We start from the raw sequence: 21,662 nt of genomic DNA on the forward strand, positions 1-21,662 counted from the left end.
GAGATTTTGACTTTGATAAGCATGGTTCGTACAGGCCAAAGAGTATGCTTATGCTTGTGCTGGCTTTCCATAGAACTCAATCAGGAAGTCTTCAGTGATGATTTCATTCCGCTGAAAAACCTGAGCCACCATTAGGAAAACACCTGGCTGCTTGCAGACTGTCAGAAAAAGCCATTTGGCAAGATCTGTCTGCCTCTGAAAGATATGACCCTGGTACCCTTGACACCCCTAAGTAAGAAATCAGCGAGCCTCTGCCAGCTGGAGGCGGAAAGCATGAAAAGTTGATTGGGGCGGGATGAGGTTAACGTTCTGCTCTACTAAGAAAACTACTGTTGAGGTACATTTGAGAAAGTCATGTAAACAGGTCCTGCTCCAAAACCTTGCAGGTTAGAGAGTGTCTTTCAGTTAGGCTGCTGGAAAAGAGGATGCACACTCAGCAAAAGGTTTAATGGCAAGCACCACCAAAGCAGAAACCTGGCTGAAAAAAAACCACAAGAAAAGAGGGTGGGGGTATCAGATTAATCAGCTGGACAGCATTAAACAAGCAGCCAATATCCAAAGACAGTAAGAACAATGAATTGATAATTGTGCTACGATTAGAGCCTTCATGTTCGACGACACGGGCTACACTGCAAACAAGTCCTCAGAAATCTCCTGATCACTGAAAATGACTGGATTGGTTGTTTGCATGAGCTCTTAATACGAGTTTAGCGACCTCTAGTGGGCGTGTGTGAGCTCATGTAAAATGAGCACTTATATCGCTACCCTTACACCTCTTTTGCGCAGACACAGTGTGGGTCCTGGTGCTGAGCCAGACTGCCTTTTGAGAACATTATTACACCTTGTCGCTAGCAGAAGTTGGAGTCAATCACATCAGCCAAAAACTGCTTTCTTACAGCACTGAGCAGTCACATATTTTTGCCTACCAAATTTGTGGTGGAAGCTTTTGCTTTGAACAGATTCTAGACTGGGCCCCAACCATAGGTAAGTTGATTGGACATAACGTTTTTAGTGGGAGAAACGTTTCTGTCGCACGACAGACAGGCGACCTGCCCATGATGTACTCAGTCAGATATCCCCGTGGCAGCTGGACTCAACCCTGAATTGGATACATGGAAGAAAATGGATGGATTCAAAGACTTCCTAAAGCTTTCTTACCATGTCTAATCCTCAAAAAGGGTTTACTTGAACCTAAAAAGTACTCAACAAGTGAAAATTCCTCACCACACTCCATCTTCTGTTTCCCAGCAAAAAGTTGGGTGTGTTTGTACCCTGGCAATAAGTCAATTCAAAAACAAGCAGTAACACAGGAATGTGCATAATGATTAATGACTAATCCTAAAATAAACCCAATTGTAAATGTGACTGTATGGGAACAAGTTCAGGGTTTATGTGTGCTTGGCATTTTTAGGTGTCATAGTGTAGTTCAGTCTTACATTTACATGTTTGCATCCTTTATATGGCTTTATTAGAGAGCAAATATAGTGGAACATATGCTGGCCATTTGTTAAACTGAATAGCGATCAAAAATTCAAAGCGGAGCTGCAACATAGTTTCACATATGCAACATGTCTGCCCTGTCCTTGTTTTAGGCTGCTGAATCACCGATGAGGCATTTAGAACATGTGGCGTGTTTTGCTTTTATTCCGAGGTCGCACCGGATCAAGTAAAATAAAAACAGAGGCGTAAAGAAGTTTAAATCTCTTTTTGTTTAAATCTCATCAAGGACGAGCGCCGGCACTGCTGGCCGACGCGGTTCATCTGGCTACATTTGTTGTGTCTGTGAGAGTTTGTGAACATGCACACTCAGTCAGAGAGAGAGGGGCAATTAGATACAGACACTCTGATAATGAGATAAGCACACACACGCAAGCACTAATCAGCCATTTTATTACATAGGCACATTAACGTAAACAGCCCGACCCAGCAGACAGAGGACTACAAAGTGGTGACTCAGTATGTGAAGAATGTACAGAAGGTCTTTCAGTCATGATTCAACCAAACAGCAAACCAGATCCGACAACTTAGAAACAGCTGCTTTAGGAATTTTCTTTATGCACTGCAGAGCGACCCTCTAATTTTTATATGCAGGACCCTATTCATGGAAGTCCTGTTAACACAGTAATTGAGAGTAGCAAATAAATGCCAATCAAGGTCTCGTTCTAGTTGAGCTGGCAGAAAGGAGAGCTCAGATGAAAAAATGCTAACAGAGGAGACGCACTAAAGCTATATCCAGTCTGATATGTTTTTATTTTAAAGTCGTTTTTAAAGTGGAAGTGATCCCTGCTCATTGGAGCATTTCCAAAATGATTTCTACCTTTACTGACACGTCTGTTTAAAAATATTACACTGACCATTCAGTGGGCACAGGTGCTGGTGTAAACAGGAAGCAGATGGTGGGTTTGCTTGGAGAAAATATAACAGAGGAAGAAGAGAAATGGCTAAAAGAAGAAAGATTCCTTTGCCTGGACCATTGGTCTCAGGATTTGCAGCTGAGTGTGAAGCAGCTGGGATGAGAATTAGCAAGTCCGAGGCCACAGTTCTCAGTGGGGAAAAGGATGGAGAGCCCACACTGGGTCAAGAAAGAGTCACCGCCCCAACAGGAGGACTTCAAGTTTCTCAGAGTTCTTGTTCACAAGTGAGGGGAGAAAAAAAGAGCGAGACGAGCAGATTGTGTGGTACACGGAGGAGAGACGAGAGGCCTGAGCGTGAAAATGTTCATTTACTCCCTAATCTACTACTCCTAACCTTACCTGTGCTCACAAAATCTTGGTAGAATGACATCGAGGACAGAAGTGGGGGAAACAAACTTCCTGCAAAGGGTGTCCGGGCTCTCCCTTTGACAGGGGGGGAAGACGATCAAGGTCACTTGCCTGCTTGTTTTTTTTGTGACTGTACAGATTTGTTCACGGAGTGTCTCCACAAAAACTCTCAGCTATCTTTGTGACGCCTGTTATTTGGGCAGCTATTAAAAAACATTATCAAAATTAACTTAATTTTAATCAGTTTTGGGGCACTGAAAAAAGTACTTCTACTACCTTTTCTGTGGATGGGTGTTTAGTTCTGATTTAAACTCATACCAAGTTTAACTCAGACTCTGTTGAGGGCCATCTTTCTGTCTTTGTCTCTGAAATATAAGGCTGATAAGATTTCCCCAGTACAATAGAGGCTTCAGATCCTCCACAAAACATGATGAAATAAATTTGGCAAAACCAAACCACTGTAAACAGAGAGAGATGTAACTGATATTGGACCCCTAAAATCCAATCTGCAAGCAATAAAAGCCCTCAAACCTCCCGCTAAGTCGAAAGTGAGCCGGGAGTTCTGTTGCGGTCGATGAGGTTGGTCAGGATTTGTGGTCATCCTTCCATCCATTAGTCAACCATGTGTCTGTTCTCTCCTGCGTAACTCAGTGCAGCATTCAAGCAACCCAGATTGTGTTTGGCTGAAAGCCCCGGTGTAGAGGTGAGGGAGGGTGTGTGTGTGTGTGTTTCTCGATTGCTCCTGCTATCTCTCCACTCCCTCCGTCTTTATATTTCTAACTCACTAAGCTCCCTGTCTCTCTTATTATGACAGCAGAGTGTTTTTATTGAGCGGACAGGAGGAACAGTGGTGCAATAATTGGAGATGGAGCAAGTTCTTGTGGTTTTAAAAGGGTGAGGAGAAAAAGACGTCAAAACTGGCAGAGATGCAAAAAAAAAAAAAAAAAAGACGGGCTGGAGTGTGTGCTTTGGGGAAAAAGGGGCATCCAGAAAGGAGAAAACTAGCAGAGACCAGAGACCATGAAATGTCAAAGAAAATTCAAAGACTTATCCATTAATGTTGTAAGGTTGGTGGGTCCTCAGTTAAAGTTTTGCATTCGGCTCCAGTTAGTGTCATTACTGGCAGCATGAAGCCATAAATGGACACTACAAAGGTTGCACAAGTAGTCCGACTGCTCCAGGATGGCACATCAATATATGTTTATTGCCAAAACGTTTGCTGTGTTTCCCAGCACAGTCTCAAGGGCATGGAGGAGATTCCAGTCAGGTAGTTACTCTAGAAGAGCTGGACAGGGCCGTAGAAGGTCTTTAAGCCATCAGGACTGGTATCTGCTCCTTTGTGAAAGAAGGACCAGGATAAGCCCTACAAAATCACCTACAGCAGGTCACTGGTATGAATGTCTTTGTGCTCGCTGCCCGGCACCATGGAGCCAATTGCCATTGAATACTAGAACTGGGAGATCCACTACAAGCACCCTGTGCTTTTTCCTGGAGGATGAACCATTTGATATCATCGACTGGCCCTCATGCTCACCTGACCTACATCCAATTGAACACCTGTGGGACATTATGTTTCTGCCAGGTTGCACCTCAGACTGTCAGGAGCTCAGTGACTCCCCTGGTCCAGATCTGGGAGGAGATAGGACACCATGGACACCAAGGCCGTCTCGTTAGGAGCATGTCCCGACGTTTGGATTCAGTCCTTTGTAGGCTGATATTTTTCATTGTGACATCCTTTCCTTACCCGGTCCATAACAGCATAAATATCCATCCCGATTGTTTTTATGTGTGTTTTTATGGTTTCATTGTAGGTGGTCCAAAAGATTTGGACTCCAGCGTTTTCCTCTATCTCCTGAGCCACAGCCGCCCCATAAAAATGAATTCATGAGTATGACCATTAATACAATAAAGAGATTGTTTTGGTAAAATTGGCACGTTCCTAAGGATCCTATTAATTCAGAGAAATACCTCGTTGCTTTGTCTGAGGAAAAAGTAAGCTGCAGAATTCTCTGTCAGATGACGATAAACCTTTCCACATGTTTTTTATTTCAGTTCGGAGTCAGTGTGATATCTCCCAAGGTAAACACGATACTGTGTTTGCCTTAGGCGGTGGCCATCATATATGTTTTCTCACTTTGATACACGGTCCTCGTACAGACAAGAAATCAAGCACCAACTGGCATGTAGAGTGTAAACACTAGACACTCACACCCTCCTCGATCCAGCTGAGGGCTAAGGTTGGTGCGGCGCTATTAGCTTTGGCTCCTGTTCCAAAGATAAACACGCAGCACTGATAAGACCAGCTGGTTGGCTAGAGCGGATTGTAGCCCAGAGGGAAGAGAGGAGGAAAATCCCCTTGATGGAGAGCTAAAACCGCCTTTCAAAAATGAGGCGTATGAGCTGACAGAAAGCATGCATTTTGCTCGCATTCAGAAAACAGCTTACATCTTTTCTGGACACATGATCCTTCTTAAAAATGAGCACAAACAGTAGATCTTTATTACAGCTCAATTAATGGGCTACAACCCAAGCACGGAATCCACAAATGGCTCCAGTCTTTGAAACTTAAAGGTTGAATAGAAATTAATTCAACCTTAATAGTAAAAAAATAGATCACATCTTCAAAAATACTAAAAAAATTAAAGTGAAAAAGAAAAGAGTAAAGAGCTGCAGTTAGTTGGAAGTAGACAATATGATCTGTTTTATTTCAATTGCATCTCCATTTCATTTGATACTACTGTTAATACTCAGAGTACAACTCCAACAAAATTAAGCAACGGCAGTTCAGACTGCACAACAGTAATCTATTAATGCCAGAAATCTTAGAAAACTCTCAGAAAGGCAGAGTTTTCCTCTGGGATTAACCAGGTAATCTGAACCCCACAAATAAAACTTGACATCAAACACCCCACAACACCTACAGGGTCATGATTAGTGTTTAGTTACCTTCTAAAGGTGAGTGCCAGCTGATCTGAGGTCAGCAGTCAAAGGCTCAAAACAAAGCCACAGGTAGGTGTGAAGAGCTTTCTCTCCGTATCACATCAGAGTAAGGCTCGCAATTTTATTCAAACAAACGCAAATCAGTTGAGATCTGGCAGCTCTTTATTTTGAAGCTCTACCAGCTTCCCTCAGAGGGGCCCAACACCACCTCAGCTGTTGTTCTGTTAGATAAACTCAATGATAGCCAAAGTTTCAGAGGACACCGGTGATTAAGGATAATAAACATGAACTCTTTTGAAACAATATTTGATGCAAGACTGGCCATCTCAGGAGCACTTTGACTCTTACTAACTCAATGTAACAGAGGAACACGCCTTTAAATGGAAGCACCTTACAAACCAGAGATATTCATCAGTGACAGACCAAACTAAAAATAAATAAATTTACTGTACTTTTAAAACGAATAAGATGATGACTTATGTAATTAAGGTAATCTTTTATTCTTACACGGTGCTTCAGTTGGTAGAGCTCAACTACAGCACTGCAGAAAAACATAGTATGCATAGTTTCTTTCAAAGAGTCTTAACTGGAAATATGTTAAGGCCACCAATGCTATGAAAACACATTTTTTCTACTCCCAATTTCTTAGTTTTTTGCATATTTGTCACACTTTAAGGTTTCAGATCACCAAACAACTTTTTATATTTGGTAAAACTAACCTGAAAAAATACAAAATGCAGTTAAATCAAATCAATCAATCAAATCAAATCAAATTACTTAAATAGATCAAGTGAAGTAGGCTAAAAGGTGTCAAAAAGCAAAAGATCATGCCAGGATATAAAAAGAGCCAAGAACAGGTGAGAAACAAAGTCAATGACAACTACGAGTCTGATAACGGTTACAAAGCCATTTCTAAGGATTTGTGAAGTCCGCCTAAGCACAGTGAGAGACACTACATGCCCACATGGAGGAAACTTGGAATAGTCGTGAACTTCCCCAGGAATGGATAGGCTACCAAAATTACTCCAAGAACACATCAATGACAACATGGAACCATGAATTCTGCTCTCTACCAGATTATCCTGAAGGACAACGTCCGAACATCAGTTTGTGACCTGAAGCTCAAGCTCACTTGGGTTATCAAGCAGGACACTAATCCAAAAAACACCAGCAAATCCACATTTGACAGGCTAAAAAATACCCAAAATGACAGTTTTGGAGTGGCCTAGCTGAAGTATGGCCTTAAATCCAATTGACATGCTTTGACATGACCTTAAACATATACATGCTTAAAAATCTCCAATATGGTTGAATTAAAACAATTCTGCAAATAAGAGTTGTCCAAAATTTCTCCACAGCAATGTGAAAGACTCATTGCTAGTTATTACAAATGCTTGATTGCAGTTCTTGCTACCAAATGTGGCACAACCAGTTATTAGTTTTAGGGAATAGTTATTTTTTAACCCGGGGGCAGGTAGGTTTGGCTAGTTTTTTAAATGAAAACACCATTTAAAAAAGGATTTTGTATTTTTTTGGGTTATCTTTATTTAATATTAAAATGTGTTTGACAATCTTAAACATGTAAGTGTGAGAAATATGCAAAAAACAAAGAAATCAAGAAAGGGAGGAAATACTGTTTTCACAGATCTCTATAAATTTGAAGTCAAATGTGCAAAAAACATCACATCTTGAGTTTTTAGATACAAATCACTCTGTCAGATGTTGGATGCAGAAAGACAGATAAGGACTTATTTTTGAAGTTAGGTTGCAATCCGTTCTGATCAGTCCTGCCAGTCTCCTCTCTGAATTGTAGAAAAATACTGGCTGGGTTAAAATGTTATCCTGCATGTGTGTGTAGCCTGAGGGCTAACAGTGAGAAACAGATAACAGCGCCATTAGCACTGGCTGACTGCCGGTTTGTTATCTTCATTAAGACTGAAGAGACGTTTACTGCACTTGTTTGCTGCCATTATTCTTTTTTTTTTCACACTCCCTTCCTCTCTTAGCTTCACCGTCAGCCATCAGCTAGCATGTTAAATTGCCACGGCCTATCAGTGTTCAGCAAGAGGGAGAGGAGAGCTGACAGCTACTCTGACACAGTCCGTCTGATTTGAGACTCATAATCTCCCCTAAATGATCTTTCTCTATTTTTCCTTCTCAGTTCTGTTGTCCACTCGATGTGATTTGGAAACAACAACAGAAACAACACGGCACGCAGAATATTACGTGGGTTAGCAGTTGGCATCCAAATAAAACAGCATGAATATATAATGTAACTGATGTGGGATTTTTTGACTCATAGAGGCTAGTTTTGATGCTGCAGATGAGTTTGCTCTGAGATGCAGCAGTGGTGAAAGAGAAGGAGGCATGAATAGTAAACAAGTCAATCCAACGACCTGCACAAAGCTATGTTAGCAGCACTAAGCTGTCAGATCCATGCTGCTCAGCTTGACTCATGCACTCTAACCCAGCCTGTCAGCCTGTTCTGAGTATTCAGCACTTTTTCCTCTGACCTTTCACATTAATAGATGTGTGTGCTACCCTAGCCCAACTGCATAATTACAGCTGCTTTCACAGTAGTGTCACAGGAGCACTACGCACGCTCACCAGAGGAATACAACCGGCGTGATTAAGGCTGATGAAGAACTAAAGAGTTTCCCATGATCATGTTTTCAATAAAAATTATCAAGTTATCAACCAGCCTTAGTTGTCATGTCCAGAATGTTCTGTAGATGACTACTTAGCAGCTGATGCTTCCTAGCATCTGTCCAGATCTCAGCTTTTGATGCAGTTGCCCTTGATGTATCAGGATCGGCCTTACAGTGGTTCTCTTCATACCTATCTGACAGATCTTTTTTTGTGGCTAGTTTTAAGTACAGATCTCCCCCTCCAGTTCATGTTGGTGTACCCCTTGGTTCTGTTTTGGGGGCTCTGCTGTTTTTATTGTATTCGCTCCCCCAGGACACAGACTGTTAACCTGTAAGGATCTCCTATCACTACTATGCAGATGATATTCACTTGTACGCCTAATTTCACCCAAATGAAATGCTTAAACTCCACAGTTTATGAAAGACTTTATTTTAGTTTAGTTTATGAGACACTGTTAAACAGTGGATGGCAGACAGTTTTCTTCAACTAAACCAAGACAAAACTGAAATAATTATCTTTGTGCCAGAAAAATGCACATCTGGGATAAAGGAGACACTTATACCTCTTAGTGCTGCTGCCAGGCTTCTGACAAAAAACAACACAATGTGACTCAAATGGGACTCCAATCCTCATGCAGCTACACTGGGCTCCGGTTTATTTCAGAGTGGAATTTAAGATTATTTTATTGACTTGGAGAGCTTTTCACAGACAGGCACCAGGTTATATCAGAGGGCAACTGCATCCATATGTCCCTGGCAGGTCCCTGAGGTCCTATGACCAGGGCCTGCTGATGGTCCCCTGCACTAAGCTGAAAACAAAGGGAGACAGAGCCTTCTGTTCAGTGGCCCCCAGACTCTGGAAATCTGTTCCTTTGGATTTGACACTGGTGGACTCTGTGGTCTCTTATGAAAACCAGTTACAAACATATCTTTTTAAATGTGCTGTTTTGCCTTTTATGCATTGTTGGATCTTGTAAAGCATTTTGTGATTTTATATCTTGAAAGGTGCTATATAAATAAAGCTTTACTTACTTGCTGTTTGACTGTAAATGAAGTAGACTTTGACACATGTACTGACACATCTGACTTAAAAGGAACCTGCACTGATTTTGCACATCAAAGCACTTTTCTTCTAGCACCTCTTTAACATACTGCGTTCAGAGGTTCAACTAAAGAGGAAGCCATGCGTCACACATCAGAAAAAATTACTAATGTCCCTCCACCTCACCGCTTTGAGTGCGTGCATATGCAGACGTCGAGAAGCAGATCCTGTTTGAATGTTTGCACGTTTTTAACGTCACTGTAGTTCCAGCTACACACAAAATGCAATGACGTGTTATCAGCGGCTGCACAATGATTATTGTGTGGAGGAAAGAAAAGGAAAGGAAAAACAGTAACATTACCCTACCTGCTCCAGTTTGAAGATGTGTTGGTTGAAATAGTGCTGAAGTCGTTCGTTGGCGAAGTTGATACAGAACTGTTCAAAACTGTTGTTCTCATAATCCTCAAAGCCAAAGATGTCCAGCACTCCTATAGACAGGATCTGGTGGAACAGGCAGACAGCAGACCTCAGATTTAATCAGCGTGATTTCTTTTTAAAGGAAGACTCTTCCCTTTGAAACACTGTAAACATGAGTAGAAATGCATGATGCTTTGACCAACAGCATCTTTATTTAGAGATGTTTCCCTTTACGTCCCACTTGCTCCAGCCTCTCACTTGCCCCCCGGGTGTCAGTAAGATTCATGTCATCATGCATCATTAATATGCACCATCTAAAGAAGGCATTCACTCAGAGAAGGCCTTTAATTATGAAATGGACTGTAAAAGCTGCTTCTCATTTAATTGAATGTTATTCAACAGTGTTTTATTTCCCTCTGAAGGCTCATTTTTTATAGTTTGGCATAAAAAACATACAAGAACACATGGCATATATATATATATAATCTGGTATCTGAACATAAGAACAATGACCTTGATGGAAATTGCACCCTCATCGACCCCTGACAAACACACAGACAGATGATGTCAGTGCCAAGGGAGGCACTCACACGCACTCCTGTTTTCACCATTTCAGAGGACGCTGCATTGACTTACATTCATTTCCTGCAGGCTAAAGCACTGCTCATCAATACTCGAACCTTAAACTAAGTCCTCAGCCTAAAATCAAATGATTTACATCCTGTGGACTGTTTTTCCCCACAGAAAGGGGCAAATTCCCACAATGTGACTGTGTAAATAGATTTATGCCCCCACGATATGAATAAGACAAGTACACACATCCACGCACACACAGGCAGAGTGCTGGGACATCAGAGGACCATGGGGGGTAAACCGAGCTGAAGGGAACTTGATGCCATCTGCCCAAATGTTCCTAGCATACACACACACACACACAACGATCTGTTTTCCAATTCCTTCGATGCACCCACTGGGTTTGGCTTGCCAGCTGCCAACACACACACACACGCACATGTATACACACATATCACACCCTCTGCCTCTAGGAATAAAACAAAAGGCAACAGAAATAGAAGAAAGAACAACATGGCCAATATTTACTCAGTGTAACGGTATAATCGTTTAATAATAATAATAATAATAATAATAATGATAATAATAGTTGTCTAACAAAAGTACTAAAATCAGGTTTAATTACTACAGTTCATAACAGCTCTGTTCCATTTAAGGGTATGAGCCGGTGGTGTAACCTAACTAATATTATTAATGACAATATTTGAAGGATATTTCTAATATGAATTTTGAGGGAGATCACTTTATTTGGACACTTGGACACACACACACACACACACACACACACACACACACACACACACACACACACACAGGTGAAATCAAGACGACAATAACTGGAGGAAAGGCGATCTAATCAGAGATATCCAGTTTAGACCTTGTTAAAGGTGTCTGACTCTGTGTTCGTGGAGTGTGTTTTCATTCCTACCTTTGAACTGTCCTCCAGGTCCTTGTTGTTCAGCAGGGCATGGTTGGTCCTGAACACAATCCAGTCAAACAGCGCGCTGTACAGTGACTTGGCCATGGAGTCCCTCACTGTGCCTGCCTACACACAAACAAACACACACACAGACAAACAACGTGATCAAAAACATATGGATTTTATAATCTGAAACAGAAGCTAGCTCTGTGGATGTTTACCGCTTTCACTCACAGTCTTGCTCAAGTAACTTTTTTAGCTTTTTTTCCCCACTTGTTCTGTTACTGGATCATTGTAATGTTAAATGTGTAAAGTGGGCAGAGAAAACGTTCTAATAAAATCCTGCTGCAGCTGAAACATTTGATGGAAGAGATTAAACAGACAGAAAAGCAATGGAGAAAAATGAATCAGTGGATGGTGTTTTAAATAAAAAACTGCTCATAATTTGGCGATGGCTGCAACAAAAACCTCATCCAGATTTTTCTGAAAACAACAACATTTATTCAAACATTAACTTTGATCTGCCTAAAGACTCAAAGCACAGGAAAGAAGTTAGCCTGACTGCAAGAATAATCTACATACCAGAAGCTCCAACTTTAAATGACTGATGTTATGGTCTTCTTAGCTTAATCTCTATGCACACAAAAGTACTGAATATGCACGCAAAGACATTTTATGTGTAAACTCGTTCAGCTGCTAGTTAATACAGATATCAATTCAGCCAGTGGACACGATCAAGACAACCTGCTGAAGTTCAAACTGAGCATTAGAACGGGGCAGAGAAGTCATTTAAGTACTTTTAATGTGGCATGGTTGTTGGTGCAACAACAAACATTGCTGCAACAGTCAGACCGTAGTGTCAGAATTTGGTGTGAACAGCATGAAAGCATGGATCCATCCTGCCTTGTATCATCAGGTCAGGCTGGTGCTGGTAGTGTAATTGTCTGGGGAATTTTTCCTGACCCTTAGTGCCAACTGAGCATCCTTTAAACATCACAGCCTACCTGAGTATATTTGATGCTCATGTCTGTTGCCGTATGAACAAAGTGCACCCAATCTTCTGGTGGGATAACACACCACGTCACAAAGCTCAGATCATCTTAAACTGGTTTCCTGAACATGAGAGTGAGTTCACGGTTTTAAAACGACTTCCGCAGTCACCAGATTTTAATCCAACTGTCATGGTCCGGGTGAGTACGGGGTTTTTCCACTCCGCTGGGCTCCACCTTCAGGCAGAGACTCCAATCAGCTTCCACAGCTGGTTCCAATCAAGTCACCAGCATATAAGACCAGCATTCACAACAGACCTCTGCCAGATCTTTTGCTAACTCACGTTAGTGCTACACCGCCAAGCCCTTGTGAGAGCCCCTTAACTACTGCTTTTCTCCTCACCGTGTTTTCTTTGTCATAGGACCCACCTGTCAGTCGCACTTCCCAAGCTAAACTACTCACATCTCCGCCTGGATGCTGGTTCTGTCATCTGGTTGCTTCCTTTCCATCATTGGACTACACCTGCCTGCCTCCCTGCCAAGTCCCTCACTCCAAGTATATTCTGGATCCTCTCTGGATACTCCTCACCCGGAACCCCTTGGACACCCCCTCCTCGCATGACACTTTAAACTACAACGCTGACTGCGTACCTCCATCCAAGCCGCTGCCCCTTTTTCCATTCCCAGGATCCATCCGTGAAATCTAGCACCTAGTCATAGCACTCAGAGTTTCATGTTCATAGTTTGGCCTCACAATTCACAGTTCATAGTTTCCACAGTTCATAGCTTCCACAGTTTCCTGCTTTGTAAGTTCACTAGGCACTGTAAATAAAGCACTGTGTTCACGCCCGTTTTGCCTCCCTCTGTGTCTGCATTTGAGTGCACACACACAGCCTGGCCCTCTCGGCCCTAACACCAACAGAGCATCTTTAGGATGTGGCAGAGCAGGAGATTTGCATCATGGATGTGCAGTCGACAAATCTGCAGTAACCAGAGATCCAACGTGGTACTACCAAATATAATGGACACTAAGTGTATATGATCATGATTTATTATTATTATTTAGATGAGCAGAGGTGACTGGCATTGTGTTTTTGCAATGCATTGCTAGTTTTTCTCTAGTTGCTAGCATTGATCCTAAGCATAATCAAAGTCAAAGTTAACTTTATTGTCATCTCTGCTATATACAGTACAGTATATAGAGAGACGTGCGACAAGGCTCCAGTTCCATTCAGTGCAAAAAACAACAATAAATATAAGAAGAATAAGAATAAATATACACTTAAGACTGAGGTAAAGATAAAAGGAATAAATATACATTTTAAAATTAGGGTAAAAAGGATCAATAACAGTCTAAGTTTCCAATTTACAGTTGAATCATTTAAAGTGACCTTGAAGTGGTTTAAAATGACCAGCGTAGCAGCTTTGCAGTTTACAGTATTGAGTGATTTAATGTTACAGACACGTGAGGATCAATCCTCTTATTTCAAACCTAAATTAATAACCTTTGTTCCATTAATGTATAACATGGTTATTTTATTTTTAGGCATCAAAACATCAGGATGTATAATTACAGCAACAGGCAACTGAAAAGAGCCAGCAGTCAACAATCAGAAGTTGCTTAAGGAAAAATAATCGAGCTACTTGCTTGAGTAAGATTGAGTAAGTTACCATCAATGTTAACAGCCTATCAGTGGCTGTGCTACTGTAACTTAGAAAAGGCAATGTACCCGAGGCTCCTGTTATGAATAAACTGTTAGGCAGTATAACAGCCACTTTGTATTTAAAGGGCAAACAGAGCCCCTGTTTAAGTTCCCTGTCTGCTCAGAGTTAGTGGTCTTATGTTTTGTAGGCTCGCTGTGCACAGTGCTGTAATACTTTTTGAGTTTTCAGTCATGAGCCAGAGCCTTAAGTATCTCCAGACCTACAGATTAGTATTTGCACAACATTTTTTATAGTTCACTTTGTGATCCATTAAAAAAACCCAACCCACTGTGCCTCAATGAGCAAAACAGCAACTATTCTTTCTCTTTAGAGACGATGAAAATCATGCTAAGCTAACATAAGCAGACCTGACTTGGACACCAGAGCATGTTCTCTGTCACTAATAAGTGTTATGATTGAACAGGGAGTGTAATGACACAAAGGAAATCTGCTTCAGCTAGGTCAAATATTTTTATGCCAGGAACCCCAAAATATTTGTGCAATACCCCAATCCGAAAAGGCTGCTAAGTGTGATCCAATCAGAGAGGATTTCATCTATGGGACAATCAAAAAGAATCACAGAATCAGTTGTGTTGTTGTAAATAACTCTCTCATCTTGATGTAGGTTTATCCCTCACAGAGCCTTATGTCATGTGACTATCGAAAAGCCCTATGGCAAATTCAAGTCAGTCAACTTCACAATTCAACATATATAATGCCTAAAAAAAAGTTGCCTCAAGGTACTTTATATTGTAAGGTAAAGACCCTACGTTAATTAAGAGAATACCCCAACAATCAGAAGACCCCTTATGATCAGGCACTTAGTGACAGTGGTAAGGAAAAACTCCCTTTTAACAGGAGGAAACCTTCAGCAGAACCAGTTATTCTTATACAGTCCTTTTCTACTCTCGTTTTATAAAGTGATGGATACAACATTTTTAAGTGCTTTCTATGTAACATTCATACACAGTCATGCTCCAGTGGATGCATCGGAGAGCAGCCCAAATATCCTTGGGCAAGATAGTAACCCCAAATATTCCTGGCAGGCAGACTGGAATGATCGAACATTTACCATTTTTTTATGGGATGCACTAATACCAGGCTAGCTAAGCATTTATTGAGATAAAAACTAGATTCTGGCAGATAGGATCTGGAGACTCAGTATTCCTACACATGCAGTTTTAGTCCTATAACAGTTATATGCAGAATGTAGATAAATCAGAAAGCTACCAGTATTGTTAGCTAACTATAGCAGTTTGCTACCTAGCAATTAGGAGCACGGCGATCCACTGTCTTCAGAATATCAATGGCATTCATTGCCTTCAAGCAGCAAGAAGTAAAATAACTGCTGGTGCAGGCTCACAAGTTAAGCCTTTCTCAGCTTTGAGGGGAGCAGTTGAAATGACTTCCTATGAGAGTAAAGGTTACTACTGATTACCATGAGGGAGGTGTCAAAAACATTTAGAGGGTTAGCTAGGTGTTCTTCCAAAGGAGGGCATGTTTTTCTCAGCAGGGGTGTTGGTCTCCGAGTATGTCTTTTTGCTTTGCTGCTATGTTAGTGTTCTCCTCTCAGATCATACACTTATTGTTGATATCTGTGGGCTAGCTGAAACCATAAGAGATGATAGTTTCTACTAAAAGTTTTTTGGGCCTATTCTAACCACTATTTTAATAACTGCAGAGGCCGAGCACACCAACGCAGATGCACGAAGGACTGAAAGTCTTGCAGCAAACCACTATGATGAAGCAAAAACGTGCATTTTTAAAAGCTGCCTCCTCTCTTTTACATTATTGATTGCTTGTGATATATTTTTAGCAGGCAGGCCTGTGACGTCTCTGTGCCCACAGACTTATGTAAGATTGATATGAATAATACAAATAGAATCACAATTTAATTGCTGCAGCAGGAACTTGGGATTGGCAGATCTGAAGTGAACATTTGACATGCCCACTGAGCACGTGTCGTCTCTGTATTTTGCCATGTCACTTAATTATTCATAAAAATGGGACAAGTTAGGAACTAGAAGGGAATATGGCTGGAAGCAAATGCGTAGAAAATGTTTCACTCAATGCCCACCTAAGCAACAGATGAAATAATTAGCAGGACTTTATCGGAGGCTTTTGGAAAGTGCAGCAATACGGACTGTTAAACTGGGTCTTAGCTGGTGTTTCTGATTATAAAGCCCTGGAAGGGGAACTTGTTGTTTTCTCTGTCTCCATCTCTTTCTCTCGTTCCTCCTCCTTGAAAAACCACAGGAGGTGTGAAACACCAGCATGAGCTCACACTGCACGTGGCCTGCTAGCTTCCTCGCTGCAGGATGTTTTATCTAGGTATTTCACCACAATATGCCAGTATGCATATGTTTTTCATTTGCATTTATGTACTTGTTATCTGTGTCAGTGCCCATATATGTATGTTTACTGGGTGTTTTTGATGCATTTTACAATCCATCACCAATAGGGGAGTGGTTTTATACTTCTCATCATCATATAGCTTAAAACTATCATAAAGTGACGCCTCATAGATGAATGGAAGCCATTTGAATGAGGGTCTGATTATTCCCCACCATCAACGCCTGATCCCCGCACATACACTTCTCTTTCAATATGTCTGTCTTTCAAACAGGAAGAAGGAAGTGGTAGAGTCAAATAATCTGTAGCCACATCAAAATTGTCAAACCGCTTGCCTTATCGTGACCAGCATGGACCCACGCATGCTTACAGACACACACACACATGCATGCAATCAAGATCTCACACATGTACACACTCGCTTCTAAACCCAGACTAAATCACACTGGGGTCAGAGTTATGTGCATCCAGCTTGGATAACAAAGGATATCTATAATAACAGCTATTTAATAAAGCCCATTAATTTTTTCCTGCTCATCCAATTGAGGGTCGTGACCGGGCTGGAGCCTTGATGTCAAACAAAATCTTTTTTCTTTATTTCTTTTGTTACAAAACAGTATTTTTGAGCAGCAGATGGCCTGTGTGCCTGAGATGACCGTACCCCCTTTTTATGACATCACATTCTTGACCAACAACCCTTCTTTTTTCTTTACGTTTCACAACTTAAAAAACGTAAAAAAAAATATCCTGCTTTCACTATTAGCTTACGTCTGACAGCTAATGTATATATAAAGATGGTTGAAATGTTACTGAGATACTGCTCAATGCAGGCTTCAAATTTCCACACCAAACTTGTGTGAGTTACCTTTTTGTGTGACTGGCTTTTAAACTATGTTTAAACTACGTACAACTAAGATAGTAAAAAATCTGCAGCTCAAAACAGATTTCTGCTGAAAGAAATGTTCTACTTTCAGCAAAAGAATCTGAAAACAATCTGTCAAACTCTGAATATGCATGTTTATAAACAATGTCCAAAACATATTTTTGAATGTGAAACTTTAACATTTAGTTAGACATGACGAACAGTAATTGCACTATTTCTCTATTTGTGGCACAGCCAGCTTAAGTAGTAGGAGTAGTAAGTCATAGTAGTAGTAGTAAGTAACTTCTTGAGGAAGCTTGAATGACAGAACAATAGCTGCCAAGCACAATCTTCCTGCTTGAGCTGGGTTTTACTTTTACTCTCATTATTCCTCTATGATAAACCCCAAGAGCTACATGATTCAACCAGAGATCGTCCACTCAGGTTCGGGACTGTCTGCGATAAAGTTAGAAAACCAACATCTTCCAATCCGCAGCTTGCTGAGGTTCAGCAGGTCGAACACCTCATCCAAATTTCCCCACCTCCACTGCGGGTGGATGGGACAGCTGCCTAGCACATTTTCTCAACCATTCTTATCCAAGCAGGAAGAAATCATTTCTGAGAAGAACCAGCAACATCTGCCAGGTTCTTTTTTCCACATTTCCTTTGTATAAAAACAGGCGTGTTATGGATTCCACAGGTGGCCTCGACTCGCTCCCACGACCCTCCGTCAGATCGGGGCAGGTTTTCACTTCTAATTTTACGTGGAGTGTGATTTTCTGGCATTATGCTTTTACTGATGCCGCAATGAGTGGACACGAAACTGGGGAAAGAGTGTGGGGGGATGACATGCGGGAAATGGCATGGCCTCTGGTATTTGATTTAGTTTAAAGGCTGAATTAAGGATCGCTGTTATAATGCTTATGGTGGATCCATTATACTTTTCCTTATTCTCTGTGACACATATACTCTTACAGCTGAGGATGCCCATCTTGAATGTGGCCAAACGTTCAAATAATGAGGACAAACAAACTCTATGAGCCAAAACCTCAGGCTTCAGACTCTAAACTCATTTTTTCAGACAGTTTTTTTCTGCTCTTGGCCCTGTGCGATACTAGAAGAGTAGATCTCCCTAATATGGTCATTCCCCTACAGAGGCCAGGCTGAATGACACAGTGCATTTGCAGCAACATCCATGTAAAGCTAGCTAAAAGCTAAACTGAACTCTTTACCTCCTGAAAGGCTACAAGGAGTAACCCTTGAAACACTTTTTCTGAACTGAGTGGTTTCTTTCGTATTAGACCTGTTTAACGAACAGAGGTTAGTGAGGGTGGTCTCTGCCTGTACAGAGTTTTTCTTGGAAAAACCAAGAAACTATTCTAATGGTCATCGAGCCACGTCTTTATTGACATAAACTGAGGTGTTAAACGTCGTCTTTATGGGGTAAAGAGTTAAAGCTAGCATGAAGTGCACCAGTTTGTCCAAACTTGTGCCTTATTTATATATGTAATATTAATCTAATGTTAAATGTTAATTTCATCATTATGAAACATTTTAATATTGTTTTAAAAAAATATTTTTAATAAAATATGTTTGCGGTCTACATATATAGTGCGAAGTAGTAATCATTATCTGTTATGTGCTGCTACTTGATAGATAACAATGTTCTGTACGCAATCTGAATTAGAGCAATAAACCGAGTCTGCCCTGTCTCCATGGATTGCATAAATCTTGGCACAAATTAAAAGTAACATGTTATATATGACACGTTTTTCTTTCTTTGAGTGGATAGTTGAGGATTTCCTATAATGCTAATCTGCTGTTGTTTTCGTTTTTTTATTATTTTTTTTACCACTTCCTCCACATAGTACCTGAAGGTTTCTGCAGGTACCCGTGAATCCTTTTATCTCTTGCTCTTCTCGAGATACGACCACCTCAACAAGGACAGAGGGGGAAAACACCAGAAGCCAGAAGCGAACATCATTTAATCAGAAATGCAGCTCTAATCCAGGAATAGAGTTCTGATCACATCGTCTGAGCCTGTCTCACACAGCCAGTCCAAAAATAAGTGAATTTATGCTTTGAAACATATGCGACTGGAGGAGAAAGAGACAGACAAACAGACTGAGGCAGGATCGTGTTTCTGGCCTCTGTGCTGTATATTCCAGTGGAGGTTGCACATTCCTAAGACAAGAACACATGACTGAAGCAACGGGGGTGTGGGAGAGTGGGAACAACCATTGTTGGGTGAAACTAGGCTGTGGATCAGATGGAGAGGTGGAGCTTAACGGGGTTACAGGCAATCAATGTGTAGCATTTCCTTCCTCAGACAAAAGGCCCTGAAGCCACAAGCACAGAGCAGGACTATGCAGTGCTTTGCTGAGCTTGGAGGGAGAGATAAGCAAACTTCACTGAATATTAATATTCAGCAGCACTCTGATGCCCTTCAGTGGAGTTTATCTAGGTCAAAAGAGGCAACAAAGAGGTAAATTCTTCAGACTGTGAGTCTAAAGAACATGGTTAACTCAAACCGCCACTGCTTGGCTTAACAGGAAACAGGAAGTTGCAGAGGAAGACCCCTATCAAAAGAGAATGCCACAACAAACTCCCCAGACAAACTCTAAAGCAAGCAAACACAAACAAAGAATCTCCAGTACAGATGACGCACTTCAAAACAAAACGTTCAGCAACAACGTGCTTTTACTGAGACTCACTGGATGTGATGAAGCCACGCTCCTGCTGACACCACAGAGCAGCGCCATCAAGAAGCAGAACAGACGAATATTGTTTTGCTGCATTTTCTTAAATGTGTCGTGGCACCGAAGGACTAGAGGTTCATAGAAGATTTAGCAGCTTTAGACGGTAAGACAAAGCCACTGCATTTGGGGCACGTGTCTCACTCTGGTGCGGTTACCTCTGCAAGCTTGTAGGGCACTATGAGCCTTTCTCCAACAGTCACCGTCTTCCTGGTTGTCAGTGCTTCAAGAAGCATCTCCTCCTTCACCTGTGCACAAAAGAAAAGCAAGAATAAAAGTGTCATTTTCAAGGAAGACATCAGGGCACTCACTACTGGACTTATTAACAAATAATCAGTGATGACAAAGGGATATCACCCACAATAGCTATAACACAGGATCACTTCTACTCTATCAGTAAAATGTAACCTGAAATGAGATTTACTGTTTATTTTACAGGCAATGATGATGATAACATTGATTAGGAGACTAATGAAATAAGACATTCAGCAAAGCTGGGGGGATTTACAGGAGACAGATTGCAAAGATATGGGAGCAGAGATATGGTGACTGACTATGTATCCTACAGTTCCCACAGTGAGGTTGCACTAGGTACACAGAATAAAGGCCTTTTAAACTTAGTCATTATGCATGTTTCACCAATATGTCCCTCGTGGTATCTATTACAGCCATTTAAAGCCACATTATACCATATATTCACACAGCATTCATACAACCGCGGACAGTTTGGAACCAGCGGTGTCTTTGGACTGTGGGAGGAAACTGGAGTACCCAGAGGAAACCCACACAGGCTCAGGGAGAACATACACACTCAGCTCCAGCTGGCTGGGAGGTTCAAACTGATGACCTTCTTGCTGTGAGGTTACAAAGCTAACCGCTGTATCACTATGCAGCTAATTTATAAGTTTACCCAATCGGTACTCTTTCACTCATTTGATGAAATGTCAGCAAGTCCAAAACAGACAATCCCATTTGGTTCTATTACCTATACGCAGATGATTGTTTGATTCAGTTGTAGTGTTTGTCACATATTGTCTGTATGTATTTAGCTGACCATAACTCTGACATCTCTTCCACTTTTAACCAACGTAGCTGACACAAAAGCAGCACACATGATATTCAGTACAGTACTATATGACTTTCCATTTGAGTTTGTGTTCACTCTAAAAATGGCCCCAGACAAACCAGCGATGACAGGGCCACACTGGGAGAAGCAGATGTCACTGCACACATCTCCTCCATCTACGGGGATTATGGGCGTGGGCCGAACAGCTGCTCCTGAGACTGTGTGTGTGTGTTTCCGCGTGTGTGTGTATACATGTGAGAACAAGCCATCGCAAGGCTGCCTGATGTCTTCATGTTTAAAGAGCAAGGGTGTCAATGTTATAGTTAATACCATTATGGATCTATTTCTGTCAGTGGCCTCTAAATGCTTTGACATAAATTTGGGGGGGGGGGCAGGACAAGTCAACTCTGCAGTGAGTGGGTTGGTGGGGAGCGGGGGGCATAATCAGACCTCATTTCACACTGCCTGGTAATCCCTCCACAAAGAGCAAAGCCTATTCTGCAGCTCAGTGATTGGTCTTCAACTGGTACATTTCCATGTATTAGTTGCTTGGTGACAGGCGCGATGCCCTGTCATGATCACAGATCTTAATACTCTAATAATCAGAAGTTTGTAAGCACCAGTTTGGGGCC

General features: G+C 41.4%; 1 protein-coding gene across 13 annotated transcripts in view; it reads right to left on the bottom strand.

The window, feature by feature from the left end:
- The window catches only part of LOC113026413 (unconventional myosin-IXAb-like), a 153,062-nt gene that overhangs the window by 35,069 nt on the left and 96,331 nt on the right, over nt 1-21,662 (bottom strand). For all 13 annotated transcript variants that reach the window (XM_026175180.2, XM_026175186.2, XM_026175185.2 and 10 more), the window contains 3 exons: nt 20,123-20,212; nt 11,311-11,427; nt 9,759-9,893 (listed from right to left, as the gene is read on the bottom strand). In XM_026175180.2, coding sequence (XP_026030965.1) covers nt 9,759-9,893; nt 11,311-11,427; nt 20,123-20,212 — 342 coding nt within the window. The remainder of the gene's footprint in view (nt 1-9,758; nt 9,894-11,310; nt 11,428-20,122; nt 20,213-21,662) is intronic.

The sequence above is a fragment of the Astatotilapia calliptera genome, chromosome 7 (assembly GCF_964374335.1).
Source record: "Astatotilapia calliptera chromosome 7, fAstCal68.1, whole genome shotgun sequence".
In the NCBI taxonomy this organism is placed as follows: domain Eukaryota; kingdom Metazoa; phylum Chordata; class Actinopteri; order Cichliformes; family Cichlidae; genus Astatotilapia; species Astatotilapia calliptera.